The sequence below is a fragment of the Centroberyx affinis genome, unplaced genomic scaffold (assembly GCF_046629955.1).
Source record: "Centroberyx affinis isolate AG114_WGS23_722 - 3 ecotype Tasmania unplaced genomic scaffold, CSIRO-AGI_Caff_v1 ptg009945l_1, whole genome shotgun sequence".
Classification (NCBI taxonomy): domain Eukaryota; kingdom Metazoa; phylum Chordata; class Actinopteri; order Beryciformes; family Berycidae; genus Centroberyx; species Centroberyx affinis.
In genome coordinates this window covers 1,729-28,843 of record NW_027284693.1, presented here as the reverse complement: position 1 = coordinate 28,843, position 27,115 = coordinate 1,729, and the positions used below count along the sequence as shown (strand labels likewise).

The 27,115-nt window shown below is 45.7% G+C and overlaps 1 protein-coding gene across 1 annotated transcript; it reads left to right on the top strand.

Moving 5' to 3' along the window:
* Positions 1–206: 206 nt before the first annotated feature.
* Positions 207–27,115, top strand: LOC139640610 (LIM domain only protein 3-like; the record flags this gene model as incomplete). The annotated part of the gene is made up of 4 exons (XM_071514780.1): positions 207–264; positions 575–697; positions 18,553–18,678; positions 27,010–27,115. Coding segments are annotated over 4 exons (413 nt in total), but the record flags the coding sequence as incomplete, so codon positions are not given.

Sequence of the window (27,115 nt, the reverse complement as noted above, 5' to 3'; positions counted from 1 at the left end):
GCAAAAATGTTTTAAGGCCGGCCTAACTTTCCCCATCGTCGAAAATGGTTAAGGTGGTGATTCTCAACCTTTTTCATATCAAGGACCCCAAATTTTGTCCACATTTGATGAGAATTTGTCTCTCGAACCCAAATCGGAGAATATTTTTTTATTGTTAGACATGATTTTGTCCAGATTTCCATGACTATCTGTATCTGTATCTGTAGTTTACTGCTGGAGACCCCCTGGAACGCCCCTCAAGGACCCCTGGTGGTCCCCCGGACCGCACGTTGAGCACCGCCGGGTTAAGGGACTAGCCGGAATGACGTTCCCGGTCTGTTCCTCGAGACTCGTTTTTTTCTCGTTTTCACCGTGATTCGATAGCTGCGGTTATGCGGTGAAACATTTAGACGAGCTTCTCCTCGCGTCATCGTGTAGTTTCGTGTCAAAAGATGAAAAAGGGGACAAAAGTGACAATAGCGTCTTCCGAATCCTTTCCCTTTTGAAAGAAAATGACGGATTCTTTTTTTTTTTAGCTTCATCACCCCCCCCCCCGCTTTCCGTGTTGTGATTCCTTTGTCATGTTGTGTGCTAGCGAAGCGGACCTCTCCTCTACCGGTCGCTGCGTCTGTAGCCCAGTTCCCCCCAAGCCTGGAACTCACCGCTGGCTGCGCCGCCGCCGCCGCATATTTGGCCGCCACCTCTCCTCTGCAGGCATGTGAGAGCACGATAACCGGGCCTCCGCTGTTTGACACACAGTGATATGCGCTACCCCCCCCCCTCCCCTCCTCACCCCCAGAGGCTTTGGCAGACATCGGTTTTTGTTTTGTTTCCGGGGGGGGGAAGCTATGTGCTTGGGAACCATCCACGTTTTTTTTTGTTGTTTTTTTTGTTTTTTTCGCCCCGTATGCAATCGCGCTCGCATAGCCTGTCCAAAAAAACACCCCCCCCCCCAACACCTCTGCAAAAAGCGGTCCAGACTCCAGGGCGAGGCCCGAGAGGTAGACAACATCCCCGTGAATCTCCACTTCTCTCGCCCCCCCCCCCCTGTGCACGCTTTTAACTATTCATGCTAAATAGCTCCAAGTGACAAAAGCAGATGTGTTGTGGCGGGTGGGATCAAATGCAGCCATGCATGATTAATGGGGGGGCCCGGCGGAGCAGATGAAGACAGACGAGGGTCTGGCTTCGTGCCCGTCAAAGAAGAGAGGTTGCGAGCGAGGGAAGAAAAAAAAAACGAGAGAGGAGGAGAGAAAGCTGGAGACAGGAGGAGAGAGGGAGAGGGTGAGATTGGAGGACACAAAGAAACAGAGAAAGAGAGAGAGAGCACCTGTTAGTCAAACAACTCCCCCTCCGGTTTGACCTTTACCCTCTGTGCGAGTGTGTGTGCGAGTGTGTGTGTGTGTGTGTGTGTGTATAGGTGTCTGTGCAAACAAGAGCACTTAACAGCTCGGTAAACCTCCAGCCAGATGTAGCTGTAGGGCCGAGCGCAACCCAGAGACCGGCGCTCCGGTCTGGGATCAGCTGAGGCCGTGACGAGGCCCCGGGGGGCCTGGACGTTCAAGGGAAGCAAGAGAGAGAGAGAGAGAGAGAGCGAAGGAGGAGGGAAAGAGCGAAGGATTCTCTCTCTCTCTCTCTCTCGCCGTCCATTTCTTGCTCAGGGGGCTCAAGACTCCGCAGACTCACCGGGGGAGGGATGCTGCGATAACCGCTCGTGGGGTGGTGGGGGGGGGGTGGGGGGGATTGGGGGGGGGGGGAGTCGAGCTCCATTATGGAAGCAGGGAAGCAGCACCTGTGCAGACGCCGACGCCTGAACCCCGAGCCGCAGTCGAGTCAGCTCGGCTCGCCAGCAATTAGCGCGGTACTGTGTGTGTGTGTGTGTGTGTGTGTGTGTGTGTGTGTGTGTGTGTGGAAGTCGGTGGGCTTCAGCCAGGCCCTTCTGTGCCACCCCTCCTGGTTAATGAGGCCTTTATGGAGATGAAGTGGGGGGTGGGGGGGGTAGGAGGAGGAGGAGGAGGAGGAACCTGGAGACGGGAGCTGGCTGCGGCTGTTAGAGCGGCGAGGGGGGGGGGGGGGGGGGGGGGGAGAAAAGGGGGGTGGGGGGGGCGGGACCGTGGAGGACAGGGTTTCAAAAAAAAAATTGCTGATTGGTCGGTGTCAGCCCCACTTACAGGCGTTATTTGGACGGGATAGGCAGAGGCTCCGAGGCCCCCGCTGAACCCCTGAGCGACTTCTCAATTAGTGCGCGGCCTAGCGGAACTGCCAGACACTATTGTATGCCCCCCCCACCCCCCCCCCACCCCACCCCCACCCCCCCCACAACACACCCCGATCCAGCCCCGCTGCCTCCCGGATCCACAATGGCACAGCCAGGATCTCTCCAGTGATCAGGTGCGCCCCCCCCCCCCCCCCCCCCCCCGGTCAAGTTATTCTATCCCGGCTCGGGGTTAAGGAGATGGAAGCCTCTCTCTCTCTCTCTCTCTCTCTCTCTTCATGGTCGGTCAGCTAAACCGGAACGGGTGGGGGGGGGGGGGAGACTGCCTTATCGGGGCTTTTTTGTTGTTTTCTCGGTGCGAAAAAGCTAAGAGAATACGCCGTTTTTTTTTTTTGGTTTTTTTTTTTTGATGTCGCGCTAGCCTTCATGATAACGACCGCCGCTCGGGTACGTTCCAGAATCGGGGAAAAAGCGTCTGATGCTTCGTGACTAGTCGAACCTGAATCTCTGTGATAACACATGATACGGCGAGGACAGGGGGGGGGGGGCTGGGGGGGGGGGAGGGGGAAGCACGGCTTGCGTAACCGGTCGCAGAGCCGCCGCGCTTGTGTAAAAATGAGATGTAAATGCGGCAAATTTTAACCGGCCTGATTTATTCATGAGGGAAGCCGAAAGAGAGAGAGAGGGGAATGCTAATGCTACACGCCGGCTTTGCCCTTGGCCGGGGCCACATCGACAAACAAGTCACTCAGCGGAGGAATTAACAACTTCATTAAAGTCACCTGACAGCGTTGGACACATCCGCCGCCGCGTCGCTTGGTCTGATGCCGGAGCTATCTTAACGCTACGGAAGGAGCCAACGCTAATTTTGGAGACTTTCATCATCATCATGAGCTGTAAACATTTTAACTTTCAGTGCCGTTTCGTAGCTCAGGATTTAGGTTTGTCCAAGCCAAGGCCATCTTGAAGATTGAAAGACATCTGTAAAGAAGGAACCACTCAGGCGAAATCCATACAAAGTCCCATTATTGAGAAGACATCCAATCTATAATTGGTTTTGGAGGGGGGGGGGGTATAAGGGAATCAATGTGTTCCTGAGGTCATGCCTGTCCCTTCATTAAATGTATACACAGCAATGAGAGGCTGGGATTACACCGGCAGCGGTAGGAGGAGGAGGGGGGGGGGGGCTGCTGCTGGTGCATTGATTGCACTCTCCACCAGTTTTCCATACACTTTTAATCTCTCTGAAATGCTAAAGAGGCAATCAAAGGGATCTGCGGCGGGTGCTGTCAGGGCGCCCCGTCCGTGTGTCAGTCTGGTGATTTCTCAGCCACCTCCGCTGCATTAAGAAGGCCTGATCAATCGGTGGGAGGGCCGGGGCCGGGGCCTTATATTGCATCACAGAGGCGTTCTGCACAACAGAGGCCCGTGCTGCACTGCTTAGCATGCAGAAATCCCTCCTTCCTGATTCATTTCTTGTGTGGTTGTTTTGATCGGGCGCTGGTGAGGTTGTGATGCGTTTCCCTTTTTAGATTAAGAGGTTCAGTGGTGGAAAGGAACTAAGTGCATTTACTCAAGTACTGTACTTAAGTGCAATTTTGAGGTACTTGTACTTTACTTGAGTATTTCCATTTGATGCTACTTTGTACTTATACTCCACTACGTTTTAGAGGGAAATATTGTACTTTTTACTCCATTACATTTATTTGATAACTATATTTCACAGCTATAGTTGCTATAGTTAAAACAAAATTGATTGTGATTGTGATTGTAGATGCCCTGGCAGCTAGTAGTGGTGCTCGACCGTTCGTGAACTCATTGTGAGGGATGCATGCTAAAGATGTTCGGCCAAAATGAACTGCTTTAGGTTTGGGAAAAGCTTTCTGAAGTGGTGACAATTAGCCTACATTCCTCTCCTTCTTTCTTTCTTTCTTTTTCTCTGCTAAAAGTATCTGCAGCTCAGAAACCGTTAAGTCCTACAGCAGCCATGTTTGGCAGGTGGGCTCCTACGGCGCACCGCTACTCAGGCAAGGCAGCCCATGCACATTGGCCAGATGGTGGCGCTATAACAAGCAACTTTACGTTTTGGCCAATAACTTCTGAACCGTGTGTCATAGACTGAAAATTCTTGTGCTCCCAAGTTCTTTGGAATGTGCCGAGTCCAACCCATATATCACTTTCAATGTCCACTATATTGCATTGTCCGCCATTTTGAATTATTTAAGAAACACTTTTTTCGCACCTCCTCCTAGGCCGTTCATCCAATTCGCATGAAACTTGGTGTGGAGAATCTTGGGACCGTCCTCTTTCAAAGTTGTATAAAGGTTATTGATAGGTCAAACGGTTTGGCTTTTATCGACCAATGAACTTTTAACGAAACACGCCATAACACTAAATTGGCCATAACTCATTAACCATTCATCTAATCAAGCCAAAATTTGAAAAACATGTTGAGAAGTGTTGCGTGAACACATCCACAAAAGCATTTTCAGCTCTACCACTAGTGGGCACTACAAATTCAAAAAGTTCATATCACATGATTGACTGCATAGATTTTTATGAAAATTTGTACACATGTTTTAGGATGATGTCCAAGTCGATCCATGAAATTTGGTCATTATTGATGAAAGTGGGCGTGGCTTATTGCATAATAACCAAATCTTAATTGGTCTTAAAGTCACATCTTCAAAAATTCATTAAAAATCAGCCGTATGTCCTAGAGAGCTGAAATTTTCAACAAACAACATGATTTTTGAAATCGCCATACCTTAATTAGTGAACAGCCCAAAAATTATAATGATATCTTGAAAACTGAGCGCACAGTAGATGGAAATGTGCAGCTGCAAATAGTTTGATAAATTGACGATGTGATATGTTCAAGATAGTTTGATCAATCTTCATAAAATCAAATACAAATGATGTCTGGACTGTCAAGATGATGTCTGTAAAGCCATGTGTAAATTGATGAATGTACAGTTATAAAATTCTTTCTGAGGATTTCAATGTGGGTTGGACTAGCACCTGTGACCTATCACTTGTCCCTTTGTTTTGTTTCCCCACTGTGGGACACAGCAAAGTGGAAGTTGGCAGAGTGGTAAAGCTCAGAACCACAAGGTTGTGAGTTCAAGTCCCTGATGAACTTTGACCATTTTGACATTTTGACACAGTGCAGAAAACTCAAAGCAGGTGTTTGACATCATCTGTCAATGGCAAAATACCTGAATGTCATCACTGATTGGGGTGTGGCCAGACTTTTCAACCCATAGAGAGCAGTGCAGCAGCAGTTTTCTGGTCCATGTGACTTAGTATTGTTTTATTTGTTAATGGAGAGCACTACAATGTTCTATAAAGTGATTAGCACTGTCAGTCTGTCAATCATAGGTTGCAGTATCACACTACTTCTCCCTTTAGTTAGTTTCTTCTCAGTAAACCTGTAGCAGGTGTTTGGCTCAGTAGGTAAAGCATCAGCCTTTCATGTGGAAGCTTTCATTGTGGGTTCAAATCCAGGCTTGACCTTTCTGAAGGCGTTACTCGTCAACAACAATAATAGAACAGGTAACAGTAAGTTTGGCTGTTGGGAATGATTTCAACAATGTGGTTGCAACACAAGCCAGTGTTAAGCCATAACTAATAGACTGCATGTCTGATCTTCACAACATGTCAGTTTTTGTGTGTCTTTCCACCTTCTGTAATGTTTTGTCTGTCTGTCTTTTCAAATTGTGCTCGGACCTCACAATCGCCGCTTGCGGCTATATTTGTATTTGCAAATTCTATTGATTCATTTTAATTCTTCAGCAGTGACTTAATCCTTCATATAAAGGCAGTAATATATCCCAGAGTTTCCCCTATCCCTACCCTATGGAGAGTGTCCCATGATGGTCTAAATGCTGTTTCAGAGGCTTTTCCACCCTGGCAAGAATGGAATTCTGAAGGAAAACACTGAATACTTGGAATGTTTTGAACGTGAAAATAATCAAATTTAAAGGGGGGGGTATCCTAGGATGTGGCAATTCTTAGTATTTATGGTGATTTTGGTACATTGAGGTGTGAAGTAATCAAAAAAATTGCCCTTTCCCCACAGTCACCAACTATAAAACACGCCCCCTTGTACAAGCCAGTCAGATTTTGTTCCAGTTCCTATGTAGACACTGGACTGTCTGAAAATCGACCAATCAGCGCTAAGAGGAGGGCGGGCCTTCCAGAATGGCCGGCCAATCACAGCAGTAGCTCATTAGCATAAGAAGCTGCTTATGTAAAACGACCTATTTTCTTGTAGGTGGGAAACAAACACTGGGAAGTGAATAGCTAAAGCTGTAACTAAACGATTTTTACTGAAAAAAAACTTCACAGATGTATTTTATAGACACCAGGCAATTATATTAAATTGCTGAAAAAGGGAATGATACCCCTCCTTTAAAGTCCTTCATACTGGTATCAGTATAGGCCTTCAAAATCCCATATCAGTCAATCCCTAGTTTTAACTACATTGAGACTTTGCCAATTTTCAGCAGTCTAAAAGGAACAGTCTCCTGATGTAAACGGCTCTCCTCAGTCGTCACACAAATAGTTAAAAGTTAGCGTACATCAGAGGTATAGAAAGCTTCTCATGCTTTAATGGTTTCAGATATTTGGGTTTCACCAGACCTGAGGCTTTTGTAGGCTCTCATTAAATTAATTGGCTGCACTTGGTCCATTCATTAGCGAGACCTCCTTTGTCGGGCCCGGGTAGCGAGTTCATTTCCACAGATTTTTGCCTCAGCACCGCCCGTCAGAACAATAAAGAGTCATTATACCCCGGGAAATGTAGGTGTTTCTATCCATAATGCCTGGCTGTGATACCCATATGTAGCCGTCACAAAGCGCCGCCGCTTTTGATACCGAGGAGATGTGAATAATTAATTTGATTTTCTAATACGTAGGGGGAGAAAAAAATATATTGATTGAGAGTTCATCTGCCTTCATCTTTATTCCACTAATTACTCTGAGTAATATCAAGGTGGAGTTTTTTTTTTTTTTTTTTTTAATTCAGCGCCATTGGGAATTCTTTACAAAAAAAAAAAAAAATCCCAATCTGTGCTTTATCAGTGACTAAAATATTTCAATCATTATATTCTACAAAAAAAAAAAACCCTCCAGCATGAATACAGGGTGCCATTTGGAATTCGGCGTCTAATTAAAATTCTACATTAAGTATCTCTTAATTCACTTACTTGTGGGGAGGAAAAAAAAAAAAAAAAAAAAAAAGGAAATAAATCAGGTTTGAAGTCCTCTTACCAGCGGGAACTGTGGAAATGGGAGCGCCGCTGAGAATAAGATGCGTAAGAGTTCTACTTTCCAGCGGTTTTCCCTTGAAGGAGAAGAATAATCAAACATATTTGTCAAAGAATGACTGTCTGGAGAAGTGTTTTTTTTTTTTTTTTGCTTTTTTGTGATGGCGGATTGTTGTTAAGATATTTCCTCTGATACTTAGCTGACAGGATAATAAGAGGAAGGGAAAGTATATGAATAGATGTCGCCCCTGACAGCTTGTGACAGTTGGCTTGAAGGCAGCACTGGGAATATTTATAATATCCCTATCCATGTGAGTGTTTCAACAACTTGTCAGTCAGCCATATTTCACCTGATGGGGCGCGTGTCATGCCCCCCCCCCCCTACCCCCCGCCACCCCCCACCCCCTCTTCCAAATGCAGATTTCCACATATAATAACATGCTTCTACTCTGCTTAGTTTTTTGACAGAATGGAATTGTCCAGCTGCAGCCACATGTTGTTTAGATATTATTGGGAGAAAACACATTTTTTATTGTGTAATATGTGAAACAGAACGATGACATTCTAAGAGCTGAACATATCAGCTTCGAGTTTAAGCAGCAATGATGGATAGATGGATAGATGGATAGAGTAAGTAAAAGTAAAAGTAGAAATACCACAGTATAAAAATACTCTGTTACAAGTAAAAGTCCTGCATTCAAAATGTTACTTAAGTAAAAGTACAAAAGTATTAGCATCAAAATTGACTTAAAGCAACAAAAGTAAAAGTACTCATTATGCAGAATGGCCCATTTCAGAATAATACAGTATATATTATATTATTGAACTATAATTATTGATGCATTAATGTGTAAGCATCACTTTAATGTTGCAGCTGGAAAAGGTGGGTCTGATTTCCACTACTTTATATACTGCTGGGTAGCTTACAGTAATCTATAATAATACATCACAATTTATTAGTTGATTATATTTTGTATTAATAATCTGAATCTGCAGAGTAACTAGTAACTTAAGTTATCAAATAAAAGTAGTGGAGTAAAACGTACAATATTTCCCTCTGAAATGTAGTGGAGTAGAAGTATAAAGTAGCATCAAATGGTAATACTCAAGTACAAGTACCTCAAAATTGTACTTAAGTACAGTATTTGAGTAAATGTACTTAGTTACTTTCCACCTCTGTAGATAGATAGATAGATAGATCAATTTTACTTAAAAACTCTCATAAAATGAGGTATGGTAGGAATATTATTTGAATATTTCTGTTTTGTTTGACATCACACCTAACATCACCATTCGGTTCAATGAGATGAACATTCATTTGATTATTTAACGTGATTTTGCACACATGAACCATATCGTGATATATATTGATATCGAGAAAAATCCTTATGATTGTCATGATATTGATTTCAACCATATCGCCCAGCCCTAAGTCGTATTATTGGACGCTCCATCTGACATTTTCACGCCATAAGTCAGTATTCCGATGCATGTTCTACCACTCGAGTCAAGCTACCACTCCATATATAAAAGCTTTTTTCATTCTTTTTTTCATTCCGGTGTACGTGTTTTATTTACCTCTGCCTCTGAAAGACCCAAGTAGCACACAAACACGAGACAAAAGAAGTGTGACGGCCACACCTCCCCACCCTCCACCCCTGTTTTCAGCTTAATGAGATGGCGCATGGGTGTTAAAAGCTCCGAAGGCACCCTACAATTGTTATGTTGTGCTTAGGAAAAGCTTGGCTGCCATTAACCTCCCAACACTACAATTCACTTCACACGTCTAGCAATTACCTCGCCAATAATGCCCGATCTTGCAAATGCGTGTGTTCTTGATTTCCTGTAATTAAATTGGGCTTTTCACATGTAATCTGAAAATGCTGCCGGGGTCAAACTGGGCACCGGTAATCATCAGCGATTGAATCTGAAGTAGGGTCACATATACTGGAGTGTCTGTTTCCACCCGCCGCTTAATTGTCCCGATGAGAGGGGGGGGGGGGGGGGGGTCACATTTCCTTGGGAAGGGGGTCAAGAGTAGGGTGGCTTTGCTTTGTTTTCCAAAAGCACAAAAGGAATGTGATGCGATGGAAAAAAAAAAAAAAAAAAAAAATGACAGCCCTCCAGTGACAATGCCATTTAGCCTTTATTTCAAGTATAGCCTTTGCGATTTTGCGATGAAAGCTATTAACCGGAGCTCTTAGCGGTCTTTTGTCATTTCTAATATCCAGTGTACCAGAATGAAGCAGCTGTCCCATTACGAAACAGTCGAACGCCACTTTAGATAATGAAAGGCACTGCCAAGTAATCCCAAAACCTAAAGAGGTGGAATTTCTGCTGAAAGTATATTGAGATAAAAAAAAAAGCGGGGAGAGTTTCCCCCTCGAGAAGCCGAAGCATTACCGTTTACGAAGGCATTCGCTCGGCCCCCTCTCCAGAAACTCGCTTTTCTCTCGCTCTCTTCCTAGCCGCCATTTTGCCGCCGTGATGGCACTTTCCGTCTGAACCTAAACGCTTTCGAGTTCAGTCGCCTGGACACATTATTTTTTTGGACGGTCCCCTCCAGTTGAGATTAGCTAAATTAGCTGTGAAGAGCAATGACTCGTGGGACTGTGCATGTTTGGTGCAGATAATTGCAGGGCTAGTGTGCCATAGCCTGGCACCCAGCTTTGGGATTGCAGGTGGGTTGGCACGGGGAAGTGCCTATCGAACTGCACATCTGGCCCCCGCGGGGGTCGAAAACTTTCATTACACCCTCTTCAAAATGGCCCCGAAATCCTCACACACCGCTGCCAAAAATTTTGTGCTGAAAGCCTTTTCCCGGCTACTTTGTTTGAGTATTCATTTATTTATTTATTTATTTTGTGAGAGAGAGAGAGTTTTTTCTCATTTGAGAACCGAGGTGCCATTTTGTTACCAGGAAGTGTGAAATCGTATGTGCGTTAAAGGAATAGTTCACCCAAAAATGAAAAATCCTGTCATCATCTCCTCACTCCTCATGCCAGTTGAAACACAGGTGAAGTTTGTCCATATAACACACAGGGAGGTTGCCAGCACAACTCCATAGCAGCCTTCTCCAAAACAACTGAAGTCAATGGGGACCAGTTCTTCAGAGTTCCAAAAAGACCTACAGTATATTTACTATGGTTTAAATATGGAACTCTAAAGAACAGGTCCCCATTGACTTCAGTTGTCTTGGAGAAGGCTGCTACCAAGTTTTATCCCTGTGTGTTATATGGACAAATTTCACCTGTGTTTCATTTGGCATGAGGGTGAGTAGATGACAAGAGAATTTTCATCTTTTGGGTGAACTATTCCTTTAATCTCTAAACGCATTTAAGTCGGGGTACGTTTGGTTTTGAAATGACTTGCACGTCGCGAATGGCTTTGTAGATCCACTTCTAGGTGAAAATAATGGATCATAGGGAGCATTGTAGGACATGACAGCCACCAATACCCAACTTTTATCTCTCCTCCGCTGCGCTATCGCGGGTTTCAGAGAGGATAGTAGCCGCGGGTGTCAGTGTATCTTTAACGTGGGATGCCCGGTGTGTTCTTTTTCGAGAGTTTCTATAGGAGCTAATTAGGAGGGGGGGGGGGGGGGGGGGGGGGGGAAGCGCGCTGCGGCTGCTCTCCGGGGCTGACAGTTCGGGGGGGGAATGTTCCTCTGTATGGTCGGCAGTCTCTCAGAGCGCGGGCCATAATTCATCATTAGGATATCAGAGTCCAGGTGCAGATGAGAACTGATAGAGCCGGCAGCCAGGCAAGTCGGGGCACTCAAGGAGGAAAATCTTATCCCAGGGACAATTCCCAGGTCACGCCCGCGGTAATTGAAATAATTTTGCCCCTAGAGTTGTTTAATCACTGACAATCACACATGCAGGGGGGGACTAAATTGAAGAACGCACAAGTCTGATTACATCTGCCACCCTTAACTGCCTCCCCCCCCCCGTCTCCCATCAGTGCCCCTCGCGTCGACGCTTTCGGGTTTTTTTTTTTTTTTCCAAAAGCTCTCTCCTTTCTGCTCGCTCACGTCGGGATCGTGTCGTGACATAAAAGCCAGATACAGGCGAAACCATATGCCCATATCAACTCCGGACCGAATTATATTTTGAATAATTTGGGTCCACCTACGGACCTACAGGCCAAACTTCAGCCGCTCTCCGCTCCCGATTCAATTTGAAGTCGGACACCGCTGTGGCTCCAGCCGGGGTGGAACGGCAAACGGACAAAAGCGGCAGTACTGTTTCAAAAAAAAAAAAAAAAGCCTATGTTGAGATGCAACAAATCATTTGTCTGTTATTAACCCTGAGCCTGTAATTATGCAGATTGCCATAGATTTTCCCTGGGTGCCTGGAAGTGAGATCCAGGGGTTGCTCTCGGCATGGCAGGCGGACGAGGGAACGGCCGTGCATTACTGAACTTGCCACATTCATCATGTTGACTGATGGCACAGGGAGCCGGTCCCCGGGTCCCGGTGGTTAATGTAGTGGGTAATTAACTGTCATTTGCCTAGTAATAGGCCGATGATCAATGGTTTGTGAGGAAACAAATTCTAATCCGGCAGCTGATGAATGCACGCTGAGGCTGGAGCAATTGAAGTGGTGGGAGGGGATAGGAAGGGGGGGGGGGGTTGGTGGTGGTGGAGGGGGGGGCGAGGGGGGGGGCGATGGGGGAGCGAAGCCACTGCCAGAATTCCTAAAAGGCTCTGGAGGTGCCGGTGTTATCATTCTCAAACCACCCCCACCCCCACCCCCATCCCTTCCCCCCCAAAAAAAAATGGATTCACCCAAAAAAACAAAAGTAACGCTTAATTTGTCGCCCTCGATGTCCAATACCCAATCACGTGGATGACAGAGGAGACAGACGATCCGATTGGTCAGAGTTCGGTCCAGTATTCGCACACACACCAGCAAAACACTCGATGGAATATTTACATAATAACATAAAAGCTAGGGATGGGACGATATGCTTATCTCACGATGCGATTCGATACGCGATATGCGGTTTGTGATTCGATACAACCACGATACGATATACAGGGTTCCTACACAGTGTCTGGAAAGTCTGGAAAAGTATTAAAAATGAATTTGATCATTTCCAGGTCTTGAATAGTTTGGGAATTTGAAAACAATGTCTGGAAAAAGTATGGAAAATGTTGCGGTTCAGGTCCGATACACACATAATTCTAGCTTTTATGTTGCTGTAGAGCCACTTTGAGTCCACAGTTTTTGTTGATGTGAAGAATAATGTTCAGATAGAGGGACGCTCTTATTACCCAGCCGCTGTCAGCATGCATTATATCAAATACAGACCAAAATCAAATCCGGTCAAGAACATAGGGTCTGGGAAAAATATGGAATTTTAAAATGGAAAGCGTGTAGGAACCCTGCCAATCATCTCACATATTGTGATATTTGTGGCTGTGAAGAACAGTCTTCATCTATACAGTGATATGACCTAGTTAGCAGGGGCAAGATGTCTGTCTGCATAAATCATATTGAACACCAGACAAAATCTTCCAAACAAATCAAGGTCTGGAAAAAGTATGGGATTTTTTAATTGAAAATGTGTAGGAACCCTGGATATAGTGAATAAAAGTTCAATGACAGCAAAGCATGACTGTGCAGAATTCTGTTTATTTCTGAGCCACAAATCTTTCTAGCGATGCCATTGGCTTGCTAGAATGTAAACAACAATTTCAAAATGTCATTGTGGAATTGTGATGGGCAAGCCGTCTCATTTGGGATTAGTACAGCAGAATAAAACAGAGATCATATTTTTCTGTGTATTGCGTATCGCGATATATTGAATTTCGATATATCGTCCCATCCCTAACAAAAACACATCTATTTCTTTCGAGAAGGACTTTGGATAGGGCTGGGCGATAATTCAATATTATCGTTTAGCGTCTTTCAGTGGAATCATATCGTGATGATATGAAGATATTTTGATATCGTGACACACATTTCTGCTGTCTAAATTGATGATGACAAGCAAATTTTACTTAAAAACTCTCATGAAATGAGGTATGGTAGGAATATTATTTGTTTTGTTTGACATCACACCTAACATCACCATTCGGTTCAATGAGATGAACATTCATTTGATTATTTAACGTGATTTTGCATACATGAACCATATCGTGATATATATTGATATCGAGAAAAATCCTTACGATTATCGTGATATCGATTTCAACCATATCGCCCAGCCCTACAATATGCTTATCTCACGATACGATTCAATACGCAATATGCGGTTCACGATTCAATAAAACCACGATACGATATAGCGATATAGCATGACTGTGCAGAATTCTGCTTATTATTTCTGAGCCGCAAATCTTTCTAGCGACGCCATTGGCTCGCTAGAACGTAAACGACAATTTCAAAATGCCACTCCGAAGAGAGCTCGTGGAATTACATCTCATTTGGGATTAATACAGCAGAATAAAATGGAGGTGCGTATTGCGTATCGCGATATATTGAATTTCGATATATATCGTCCCGTCCCTAACAAAAACACTAATCTATATCTACATCTATTTCTTTCGAGAAGGACTTCGGAAAGCCACTCCACCATCAGATCCTTTTTTTATTTTTGCGGTTCCATGTATATATATATTCCAGGCTAATGTATTTCATTCCCTACACTCCAGTAATCACCGAGAGGTCGCCGGATTTTTGGATTTGGGTTGACAAAGCTGAGAGAGAAGCACTGGCATGACTCGTTCTCCGAAGGGGGGGCGGGAGATTGGGTTTTTGGGGTCCACTGGGCTAAAGCCTTGTGGAATAATTTAATTGGTGTCTGTTTTTCTCTCATCAAATAGGTGCCACTGAGCCGTACCCAGCTGTAATGCACAGTGAATGCCTTTTTGACTGAAACAAGGTATCGGGGGCGCCGGCCGCCTATCCCGTTCTCTTTCAAATTCAGATTTGAGCAAAGCATGAATTTTAATTTCATGTTGTATCTTCAACCTGTTTAAATATACATGGTATTTTGTCAGCCATGGATATGAAGTGTATGTCAACACCCTCTATTCTACATATGTTATTCTGTGTTTTTTTTTTTTTTTTTTTTTTTCCCCGACTAGAGCCGAGAATGACGCGTTAGAAATTGATGTATTTATTACCAATTATAATCCGAGAGTCCCCGGGCCCCGGGGTCCCCACACGTGCACGAGGCCTCGAAAAACCCCGGGACCGCGTCGGAGCCTTTTTTTTTTTTTTTTTTTTTTTTTTTTTTTTGCCGCCTTTGAATTCATTACAAGCAAAAAAAAAAAAAAAACGGCCGCTTAATTCGCCGCCCTCTCCCTCGAGAGCCATTAGCGTCCGTGGCATCAAAACTGGCGGAGCGGGGGGGGGCGAAAAGACGAGTGGCAGGTAGCGCTCCATCCGTGTCTCTCTCTCTCCCCCCCCCCCCCCCGCAGGGCGAGCCGGGGTCTCTCTCTTTCTCTCTCTCCCGTGCACTGGGAGGGGTTTGAAGCGTGCGTTTGCCCACACAAGCCCGCCTGGCTGGCACCGCCACAGATGCAGTCTGGGTAAAAAAAAAAAAAAAAATCTCTGAAGACTATTATTAGCCCCCACCACCCCGACTTCTCCCTCTCTAAGCCCGTCGGAGGCACTAGAAAGATTGTTTGATTTGAGGCACCGACGTTTCGTATTGTTCCCATAAGTCGGCTTCTTTTAATCATTTAAACCAGCGGTTTAAAGGAGCACAGGACCGCGTGTTATGAATTATGCAGCAAACAAGTGGATGAGAAGCAGGCGGGAGTTTGGTTATGTTTCTGTTTTTGGAACCCAGGGGTCTCCGGGATTTTTTCATATTCCGCGAGCAAACTTTCCTCGGCTTCATCGCGTCGCAAGGCGTCTTTTACATGGAATCCATCTCCTTAGCGGGGAGAAATCGATGCATGTTTTTGGCTGAGGAATATTCTGAAAAAGATAGAATTTCTCACTTTTCAGAGTCCGATAATTCAGCTTTAAACGGCAGACTGCTGGTGTCTAGGAAAGCGGATTTTTCTGGAGGCCATAACACTTGCCTGATGTAGCGATCCTGTATGTGAAATCCCACGAAATAGTTGGTAGATGGTAATTAAAAGCTGTTTTAATATGAATTCCTACCGTGCCGTTAGGGCCGGGCGATATGGTTGAAATCAATATCATGATAATCATAAGGATTTTTCTCGATATCAATATATCGATATGGTTCATGTATGCAAAATCACGTTATATAATCAAATGAATGTTCATCTCATTGAACCGAATGGTAATGTTAGGTGTGATGTCAAACAAAACAGAAATACTCAACTAATATTCCTACCATACCTCATTTTATGAGAGTTTTTAAGTAAAATTTGCTTGTCATCATCAATTTAGACAGCAGAAATCTTCATATCATCACGATATGATTCCACTGAAAGACGATAAACGATAATATTGAATTATCGCCCAGCCCTACGTGCCGTAATATATTGGGTTGACGTTGAACTCCTGAATCAAATGCATGCTGGGAACTTTCTTGTTGCTCTGACCTAACCACTGAGGTTTTGTCAGTGGCCTTATTCTGGCTTTTCGCTTTTGTCACTTCGCCATATAATGGCTTACAATAATCGACCTCAAAGGAAAGCAGCGGGCTTAATCATCGTTTCAAGCAGCAGGCGGTGGACTCACACATCCACACACACACACACACACACACACACACTGTATATTCACAAATACGAGGGACTTGTGCCCCAATCTTGAATTGTTCAGAGCAAACCAGCGTGACAGTCCTGTTCGGAGGTGCAGGCCACCTTAAATTTGCAAGAGATGAGAAAAGAGCGCGGACAGATACAGTGAACAGTGAAACAGAACACCGTTTTGATTCGACGTGACAGGCGAAAAAAAAAGCTTAAAACATCGCTTTTTTTTTTTTTTTTTTTTTTACACGAATATCCTTCCATCATTCATAACCCAAAGCCTTGAGTGCATGCTATTCGAAAACGATTCAGGTTAACGTGGCAGACGAGGATATTCTCCCCTGTGCGCTGAGAGCTCAGTCTGTGTGTTGTGACTCTTTTGTCAAGTTGCCATACAAAAAGTGCCGCCCGCTCCGAAAAGCTCATCCTCGTTATCTCACGCTAAAAATCTATCTTTTTTTTTTTTTTGTAAGGAATTTTTTTTTTTTTTTTTTTTTTTTTTTTTTAGATCAATTACTCGGGCTTTCGCGAGGAGAGAAATCATCATTTCATCTATTTCATGCGAAGGCCTTCAGGCAAGGCACGTTTGCGCAAGAAAAGAGCAAGGACAAGAGATAACACAAATGTATCTAAATATAGATGGCTCAAAGGGAAAGGCATAATTCTTTTAATTAAGTCGGCGCTGATCCGTCGGATCGGCCCGTCTTTTGTTTTCACCCACCTACCGTGTTACGGGAGATATCCTTCATTGTCTCAAGGTGTGTTGACAGTGGCCCTTAATTCTGTAGGTATTCATGAGGGCACAATCTATCTGCTTCCTTTGCCTCTGGGAAACATACTTTCTGAAGGTTAATAAACAACCCCGCATATCCCGAGCCCCGAGATCATTTATCAGATTGCGATCTCTTACAGACTCTGAGAGTGGCATGCCGTTTTATCATTTTAACAACGACGGCTAAAAGTGCCTCAAGAAGTCGGCCTAATAGGTTATTTTGTTATATGATTTCGTTATCAGATTTTTTTTTTTTTTTTTTCTTCCCTTGCTAGCCCTGGTCTAGGTCGCTGTGTAGTAACAGCCCTGAATCCCTAATGAATACTCACACTAATGTCCCCGGAGCAGGCGTAGAAAATAATAGGGTCCTCCCTGGGCAGTGGCGCCAGGCCCGCGTTCCCATCTATTTCTACGGCACAAGCTGCGGCCCTCGCTATTTTTACCGGGCTACAGTAAGCCCCGGCCGCCCCCCCCCCCTTCCCCAGGTCCAACCTATTTCTGTGACTGATTCCAAGACACTATCTGTCGCGTTAAGGCTGTGCGCCGCGGCCCTTTGGCAGCCAGTCAGTCTTTAAAGGAGTAGTTCACCCAAAACTGAAAAATCCTGTCATCATCTCCTCACTCCTCATGCCAGTTGAAACACAGGTGAAGTTTGTCCATATAACACACAGGGAGGCTGCCGGCACAACTCCATAGCAGCCTTCTCCAAAACAACTGAAGTCAGTGGGGACCAGTTCTTCAGAGTTCCAAAAAAGACCTACAGTATATTTACTATGGTTTAGATATGGTGTAAATGGACAAACTTCACCTGTGTTTCATTTGGCATGAGAGTGAGTAGATGATGACAGAATTTTCATTTTTGGGTGAACTATTCCTTTAAAGTGGCAATTTCAGCGGCTTCTGTAATTCAGCGTATGTCCAGGATGTTGGGGCCGGACATAACGGAAGGGAAGGACTAGGTGTGACTGTTCAAAAGTTCCAAAATGCTTTGCTCATATTCATAAACTTCATAAATTCTAGACTCTTCAAAATGAATATATTCAGTGAGTGGGTAAGCATAGTGTCTTAGAAGAACTCTGTCACTTTGAAAGTTGCAGGTTTTATTAGGGCTGGGCGATAATTCGATATTATCGTTTATCGTCTTTCAGTGGAATCATATCGTGATGATATGAAGATATTTTGATATCGTGACACACATTTCTGCTGTCTGAATTGATGATGACAAGCAAATTTTACTTAAAAACTCTCATAAAAAGAGGTATGGTAGGAATATTATTTGAATATTTCTGTTTTGTTTGACATCACACCTAACATCACCATTCGATTGAATGAGATGAACATTCATTTGATTATTTAACGTGATTTTACATACATGAACCATATCGTGATGTATATTGATATCGAGAAAAATCCTTATTGATTTCAACCATATCGCCCAGCCCTAGGTTTTAATATGATTGAAGAGGTGGAGAGGGGATTGTTCAAAAATCTGTGATGGTATTATTGGAGTTTTTTTTGAAAATACAAAATCTGTTGATCGCAACTCTGGATTCTATGGTTTTGGGGGTACTATTGACTTACACTGTGTGTCTCCTCTCCTGTGTGTGTGTGTGTGTGTGTGTGTGTTCAGGTTGTTTGGCGTCACGGGGAACTGCGCGGCCTGCAGCAAGCTAATCCCAGCCTTCGAGATGGTCATGAGGGCCAAGGAGAACGTCTACCACCTGGACTGCTTCGCCTGCCAGCTCTGCAATCAGAGGTGAGTGATTGGACCGAAGCTCCCTGCCCCTCTCCCGCCACACCCTCCGGCCAATCAGAGAGCTCGGTGGCGGCGGCGGCGGTGAATCCCAAGTCCCTGTTAGAGTTGCCGGTAGTCAAAGACAGATCCCAGATCCCGCGTCAGAGATTTATCACTGGGAACCTGGCGGGCCGGACTCGGGGGTGGGGGGTGGGGGGTGGGGGGGGGCCTTAGGGACTGCCCGCTGAGCCCAGAACAGTGATTATGTTCCCCCGGACTACGCTACTGTACAGTGTCGGGCCTGGAGAGCCACAGGTTACAGTCCCATCTCCACACACACACACACACACTTTCCCATCAGTCTTCATTACCGGGCCTCTACCTGCATTCTGTAGACGGGGATGTGTGTGTGTGGTTCTCAACCTGGGGTCCGGGGACCACAAAGGGGGTCCTCGAGGGGGGTTCCACGGGGGTCCACAGCAAACGGATGAATTGTTAAACTTCAGCATTGTTTCATTTACAAGAAGTTAACACAATTGGAGAATGTAGAAGAATGACTATCTCTTTACCTACAATACAGATGGTCACGGGATTCTGGCCAAAATCATATCTAACGATAAAAATGTTCTCAGATTTGGGGTCAAAATCTCATCAAATTGGGGGTCCGTGGCCCTGATGTGGACTAAATTAGGGGGTCCTCGATGTGAAAAAGGTTGAGAACCACTGAGCTTAGAGGAGATGCAGCAGATTCGGTGGCGTCAAACCCATCGGGAGAAAAGTCTTAATTTACTCTAATAAACTCTTATTCACAGTGTCACCCTCACTGAACCTCTACAGTACACGTATAGTATGAATCCTCCTCCCCTCTCTCTCTCTCTCTCTCTCTCTCTCTCTCTCACACACACACACACACACCCCCAGACACGTCGCGCATACTAAAGGCGAAGGGGCCTGGTTACGCACAATTAGCACTCGGTTATTGTCTTGCCACTTCAGCCGGCTGCGCCAGACAGCCTCCCCTAATGCGAGAAGTCAGCTAATCTTCATCAGCCGGGGGCCCAGGCAGGCCCGGCTCTGCTCTCCCCCACATTAAAACCCATTTAAGCGCAGAGCAAATCTTTCTTTTTACATTAAGGCCGGCTGATGAACTGTTGAATAAAATCGACGTCGGTGCTTTTTTTTTTTTTTTTTTTTTCGCGCGCGCGGACCGGCTGCCCGTCACAATTTCGCCAAAGCGGGGGGGGGGGGTGGGGGGGTGGGGGGGGTAAGATTTATGGCGCGGTTGCCGGCTTTAATCGAAGCTGTTCCTCAGCATTGACTTTTTTTTTTGTTTTTCCCCCATATTGTTTCTCGACGCTTTCTAACTCGGTGGTTCTCAACGTGGGGTCCGGGGACCACCGGGGGGGGGGGGGTCCTTGAGAGGGTTCCAGGGGGGGGGTCCCCAGCAAATTGTTGAATCGTTCAACTTCAGCGTTATTTCATTTACAAGAAGTGAACACAGTTAGAGAATGGAGAAGAATGACTGTTTTGATCATAGTTTCTCGGATATCTCTCTACCTACAATACAGATAGTCATGGAATTCTGGACTTGGATTTGGGTCCAGTAGACAAAATCTCATCAAACGGGGGTCCGTGGCTCTTAATGTGGACTAAATTAGGGGTCCTCGATGTGAAAAAGGTTGAGAATCACTGCCCTAACTCACAACCGGGAGTCGTGTGGCCGAAATAATGGATGTCTCACGTTTGAAAGGGGGGGGGGGATCTATGGCAGGGCAAAAAAAACCAAAACTCGCGATATGCAAATCAACAGTCGGCACCTGTTCCAAATCCCCCTCTTGTTATTAGACAGAATGACAAAAAAAAAAAAGTACACATGCCTCCTGAATTGTCGGGGAGCGCGATGTTGTTTTTCAAGCTTGTGGTTTTTTTTTTTTTTTTGGAGGAGTTCAATTATAAAGGATAAAGTCTTTGACATAAAGCTCGCAGAATGGAACGCTTTCCCACAGCCACAGTCGAGTCAGACTACAGGCAGACAGCCGCGAATTCAGATCTCATCTCTTTCGGCAGCTTGTTTGAGAGAGTTTTTCCCGTGTTACAGATTCAGAACCGTTTAGTAAAAAACCTAAGAGACAACCAGAACGTTACTAAATCTGAAGTCTTAAGTCTGAGTGGGTTCCTCAACGTTTATATCCTGATTAATAGAATGACCTTTCACGAATTTTTCGCCAGCCTCGGCCCCCCCCCGAGAGATCTATTGGGAGAGATCTCACTTAAGATTCCCCCCCCCCGCCCCGCCCCCACGAATAGTTTCTCAGCTCAGTCTTCGGGAAACCTTGGAAAACCCGGGGTCTCTCTCTCCCGGTTCTGTGTCTGGCCCCGCCTTGTTCGTCCAACGCGACCGGCTCTCTGCCCCCCCCCCCCCACCCCCCCACCCCTCCTCTCATTTCACCCCCGGGGACCTCAAACAAACATGAAAGACCCCTCCACCCTGCCCCCCCCCCCCCCCCCCCCTCCAAAGCAATCTAATCCATCTCGCAAAATGGCCCGGAGATTTCTCGGCGGGAACATCGTCCGAAAAAAAAAAAGTGAAAATCTGATAAACAGAGCGAGGGGGGGGGGGGGGGGGCAGGGGGTCGCGCCCGCGTAATTATCCGGGGGCCCCCGCTCCTTCGCGGGGTCAGCCGCACATGCCCGTGTTGGCGTTTGAAGGTTGAATTGCTACAATCAAGTATGAATGTACAGCACCCCCCCCCCCTCCCCCCCCCCAACAACCACACACACACACACTCACACGCCCTCCCCTGCGTCTAATCCAGCCACCCATGCCATCAGCGCCCCTCCAGTTTGCTTTGTGGCTAAAAATCCACCCCACTGTATCCCACAGGCCGGGGACAGGGGGGGGGGGGGGGGAACTCGAAGCCGGTGATTATTCTGATTTCATCAGGGACTCACTGCAGGACTCTAATGGTCCTCCCCCATGCTCAGCCATTAAGGGCCTTGTTTAACCGATAGGCCAATTAGTGCGGGGGCCGAGACGGAAAAGACCGGACCCGTTAGCCCGAGAGTGGACATGTCATCGCGATCATGACCCTGCGACCGCTTCTTCTTCTTTTTTTTTTTTTTTTTTTTTTTTTTTTTTCCTCCCCCTTTTTGTCATCATCACCGTCAAATTGGCAGCAATCTCTCGCTCGCCACGAAAGAAGCATTGAGCGCCCCGGAACCTGCTTCAGGAATAAGATAAATGGAAAAAGCCTCGCCAGTTATCTTACTTGTGTATCTGCCAGAGAGCGAAAGGGTTTTTTTTCTTTCTCCCTCCCTCTTCTTTCTCTCCCCGCTCCGTGCCCGACTTGTAATGGTATCAAGCTGAGGCGAGTGAATAGCTCCTGTCCCCGGTCCATCAGTGAAAATATAGGATCCTACATTGGCTCTGATTGCTCATGTCTGCACCCAGTGTGGCCTTACTCTGTTAAACTGGACATAAATCCACTGTCATGACCTTCTCATCAGCCGGACCCGTTATTTTCCCCCCCCCCCTTCCCCGAGCCTGGCGGTGAGGAAGCGGACCAGCCGCGGACTTTGTGGGGGGGGGGGGGGTTCTGAGGAGAGAGAGGGGTTGTTGGTGGAGGGGGGGGGGGGTGTGGGAATAGGGAAGGAGAGATGAGACTCCATCCAGCAAGCAGTTAGCCACAGATCAGCCCTGGGGGACAGCTAATCGATGGGGCTGTCGTCCGGCCTCATCATCTAGCCAGCGCTGGCCCAATTTCCCCCTGATGAGCTGGAGGCCACAGTCTGAGGGAGGCTGGAGGGGAGGCCGGAGTAGCGGAGAGCAAGGGGTGGGGGGTGACAGTGCCAGGGGAAGGTCAGCGCTGATAAGGGGGGGGGGGGGGGGAAGGGGGGGTCGAGTCTCCACACTGGAGCCCTTGGAAGGAGAGACTGACACCAATTGGGTTCAGCACACAGCTAAGCTCAGCCACTGGTGCCTTGTATGTCATGAGTTAGGCTTGTTAGACAGGGGCCTAATAGGCAATAAGGGACACAGTTGTCACTTTGTGTATGATTGGTGTTGAGAACTTGGAGCCGGTGCAGCCGGGGCTACTGGAGAACACAATCCGACTACCTAAGCCTGGCACTGTCGGAGGCAAAAAAGAAAATCACAATTTCCAAGTAATAATCTTTGACATTTCCATATAAATAAATGTCCTTTTTGCTACTATCTATCTTTTTATTGATATAACACAATAGTGACCTACACCCAGCTCGTGAAGTCTTTTACGTTTTGCTGTTCGAAACCAGTGGTTACTCAACGTGGGGTCCGGGGGACCACCAGGGGTCCTTGAGGGAGTTCCACGAGGTCCCCAGCAAACTGTTGTTAAACTTCACCATTATTTCATTTACAAAAACTTAATGATTATTTTGGTCATAGTTTCACGGTTATCTCTCTACCTACAATACAAGATAGTCATGGAATTCTGGACAAAATCATATCTAATGATAAAAATATTCTCAGATTTGGGTTTAAGAGACAAAATCTGATCAAATGGGGGGTCCGTGGCCCTAATGTGGACTAAATTAGGGGTCCTTGATATGAAAAAGGTTGAGAATCACTGGTCTAAACACCCGGTGTTGGGCAGGGCTTTCATGGGAAAAATCCTCTGGCACACAGGCAGTGATGGGTTTTATGTAGCTGGGTAGTTAAGCATGAGCAGAGACACAGAAAAGAGCGCCACCTACAGACACTCAAACCGCATCGACAGAAAATCCAAGCTCCGCCCACACTGTTTGATTGACAGGTGATCTCTGGGAAGAGCAGTGCAGAAACGCCACAGCGGTGAGCGCTGAGCAACAAAGATGGAGACAAAGATTTAAAAACACACTTGAGGATCTTACGCTTCTAGATGTGAAATCATACACACCCCCACCTTTTTTTTTTTACATGTCCTTGTGTTGCTGCTTTGCGTCTGATTGCCCAACAGCAATCCGCCAGAGAAGATTTACAACATGCTGTTACAATTAAGCATCGGCATCACAGGGCCAAGTGTTCCTGAACCTGCCTGCATCCTAACAGTAATTAGATTTGGTGCAACGGAGACTATTTTCTCTCTTTGACAATCTCCCTGTTTCTTCATTTGAGTGGAAAGTGACTACTCTAGTTAACACAGGCCTCCGAGGCAAATAGCTGGCATCGCAATACATCTTTTAAGTGTGTGTGCCTGTGGAAGCCGTTTTTTTTTTTCTTCTTTTTTCCCCTCCTCCTCCTCCTACAACAAGAGGTCTCTAAAGACTCATTATTCATAGTCACCTCTAAGTAAAGGAAGGAAGATGGAGGGGAGGAAGAAAGTGAAGGCAGTGCAGGGAGAGAGGAGCACGGCACAAGCAGAAGCCATCTGAGTTTATAGTTAGGATCCCTGATATGATTGCAAACCAGGATATAAATAGAATTGGCGATTACCTCTGATCATAGATGGTATGTTAAAGGACAGCTTAAGGTTTAAGGTTGAGCTCATGATAATCATAAGGATTTTTCTTAATATCAATATATATCACGATATAGTTCATGTATGTAAAATCACGTTAAATAATCAAATGAATGTTCATCTCATTGAACCGAATGGTGATGTTAGGTGTGATGTCAAACAAAACAGAAATATTCAAATAATATTCCTACCATACCTCATTTTATGAGAGTTTTTAAGCAAAATTTGCTTGTCATCATCAATTCAGACAGCAGAAATGTGTCACGATATCAAAATATCTTCATATCATCACGATATGATTCCACTGAAAGACGATAAACGATAATATTCAATTATCGCCCAGCCCTAGGTTCACAATTCAATACAGCCGCGATATGATGTAATAAATAAAAGTTCAATGATGACAAAGTCTAGCTGTGCAGAATTATGTTTATTTCTTTCTTAAACTTTTTAAAAAATATAATTGGGATGGACAGCTTGTGAAATTGGGATGGTCAAGCAGGCTTATTTGTGATTACTACAGCAGAATAACATGGAGCTAATATCGCGATTCATTTTTCTGCCCCACGATACGTATTGTTACATTTTGTATCGCGATATATTGACTATCGATATATCGTCCCATTCCGATATATCATCCCATCCCTATTATGCATATAAGAAGTAGGTTTAGACTGACATGGGGTTTTTATGGATACCGATATTTTTTGGATTGAAGCTGCCAATAGCTGATTTTTTGAGATTTTTCATGTAAAAAATGTTTTTAAAAATGACAAGAATGTGTTTTTCCCAGATTTGTATTTCTTGTCAGGGCAGAAAAGCCTCATGAAAACCATCATGAGGCACTAAAACTCTCCACTGAAAGCCATACTAATGAAATCGCTTGAGGCGGGTTAGCGCAGTGGTTCTCAACGTGGGGTCCGGGGACCACCAGGGGTCCTTGAGGGGAGTTCCAGGGGGGTCCCCAGCTAACTGATGAATTGTTAAACCGTTATTTCATTTCCAAGAAGTGAACACAATTTGAGAACGTGGAAGAATGACTATTTTGATGATAGCTTCTCTGTTATCTCTCTACCTTCAATACAGATAGTTATGGAATTCTGGACAAAATCATATCTAACAATAAAAAATATTGTCAGATTTGGGTCTGAGAGGCAAAATGTGGACTAAATTTGGGGTCCTTGATGTGAAAAAGGTTGAGAATCACTGGGTTAGCAGTGCCTGAAGCCTGAAGCTGTTGAGAAAAACCCCATCCAGCACCTCCATCGCATCACCGACTGTCCGATATTAGATTTTTACCGAAAAGGCCGATATCATGCAAACCGATATCTCAGCCTAACCCCTAATAGAGAGCAGTATATACAGTATGTGCCCTGCGATCGTTTAAGAAAGTGGAAATGCTAGGGCAACACAAGGTCCTTTATTAGACACGCCTGTGACGGGCCCGGTGTAATATCCTCATCATAATTGGTGCACAGATGTCACATATGCTGTTGACATTTCACCGAGCAGAAACAATTTGGCTGTGTGAAATAAGTGGAGGACAAGGCTAAGAGCCGTGAGAAGAGAGCGAAGAGGAGGAGGAGGAGGAGGAGGACGAAGAAGGAGAGAGAGAGAGAGAGAGCAACACGGGCTGTAAATAAACAGAGAAGAATCCTATTAGCGGAGAGAGAGAGAGGGTAAAAAAAAAAAAAAAAACGAGGGATGCGATAGAGCGAAAGTGGGAGTGGGCGCGGTGTCAGTAAAGACAGACACTAATGGATTCCGGGAAAGAATGTGTCATTTAAACAGGACATTTTTATTAGAGCGGATGACACCATTACATAAAGCGCACCTCTGCCTCTGCTTAATCACCATGTCAACAGCCCAGATGAATGGATATTAGTCGGTGTGCGTTTGATTCGGTAATAGGGGCGCGCCGGGCGTCCGGGGACATTAGCCGAAAACGCAAAAAAAAAAAAAAAAAAAAGTTTTAAGAGGGAAAATCATATAAAAGGTTTACCGGCTAACTTTCTCTTCCGTTTTTCAAAAGAAGTCATAGCTGGCTTTTAATTTATTCGAATCCCGTTAATTGGTCCCAAAACTTGCCCGTGAAACTCGTGAATAAAAAGCGATAAAAAACGGCCCCCGCCCCCGTTTTTTTTTTTTTGTCAAGTCACATCCGAGGGGGGAAGTCCGGGGGAAAAAAAACAAAAAAACGAGGAGGCGAGGAAAGGCGAGCGAGCTTGTCCGCCCCCCTCCTCCCTCCCTCCCCTCCTCCCTCCATCCCCCCCTCCTTCCTTCCCCCGGTAAACACCGTCCGACCTTGTCCAAACCCGCGCGGCGCCGGAGAGATAAGCGGCCCTCAGGACAATACGGCGAGTTAGCGTGCTCGCCCTCTCTCTTACCCCCCCCACCCCCCCCACCCCCCCCTCCATCTCCACTTGCAAAAAGGTCAAGCGTGACTGCGCCCTCCCCCCCACCCCACCCCTGGCTGGAGCAAAAAAGGAAGGGGCCCCCAGCTGAGGTCGGTTGGGGTTTTTTTTTTCTGTTAACAGCTGCAGGTGCGAAAAAAAAAAAAAAAAGGAACCCCCAGCAGTGTCTGGAACGGAGATAACTGTATACACCAGACTCCCCCCGCCCCCCACCCCCGTAAATGAGTTGACTGTTTTCTTGAGGTGTGCACACACTGAAGGGGGGGTGGGGGCGGGGTGTTACATTCGCGCGAAGGTAGGAGTTTACACTGCACAAGCTGGCAGCCGCGGCCCGAGCTAGGACTTAGCCTACAGCTCAGTACTAATGATGAGATTCTTGCTTTGATGGTTATGTAAACCCCCCCTCCCTCTCCCTCCACCCCCCCCCCCCCCCTCCATCCTCTTCTCTTCTTTGTGCCGCGCAGGTTTTGTGTGGGAGACAAGTTTTTCCTGAAGAACAACATGATCCTGTGCCAGACAGACTACGAGGAGGGGCTGATGAAGGAGGGCTACGCTCCCCAGGTCCGCTGA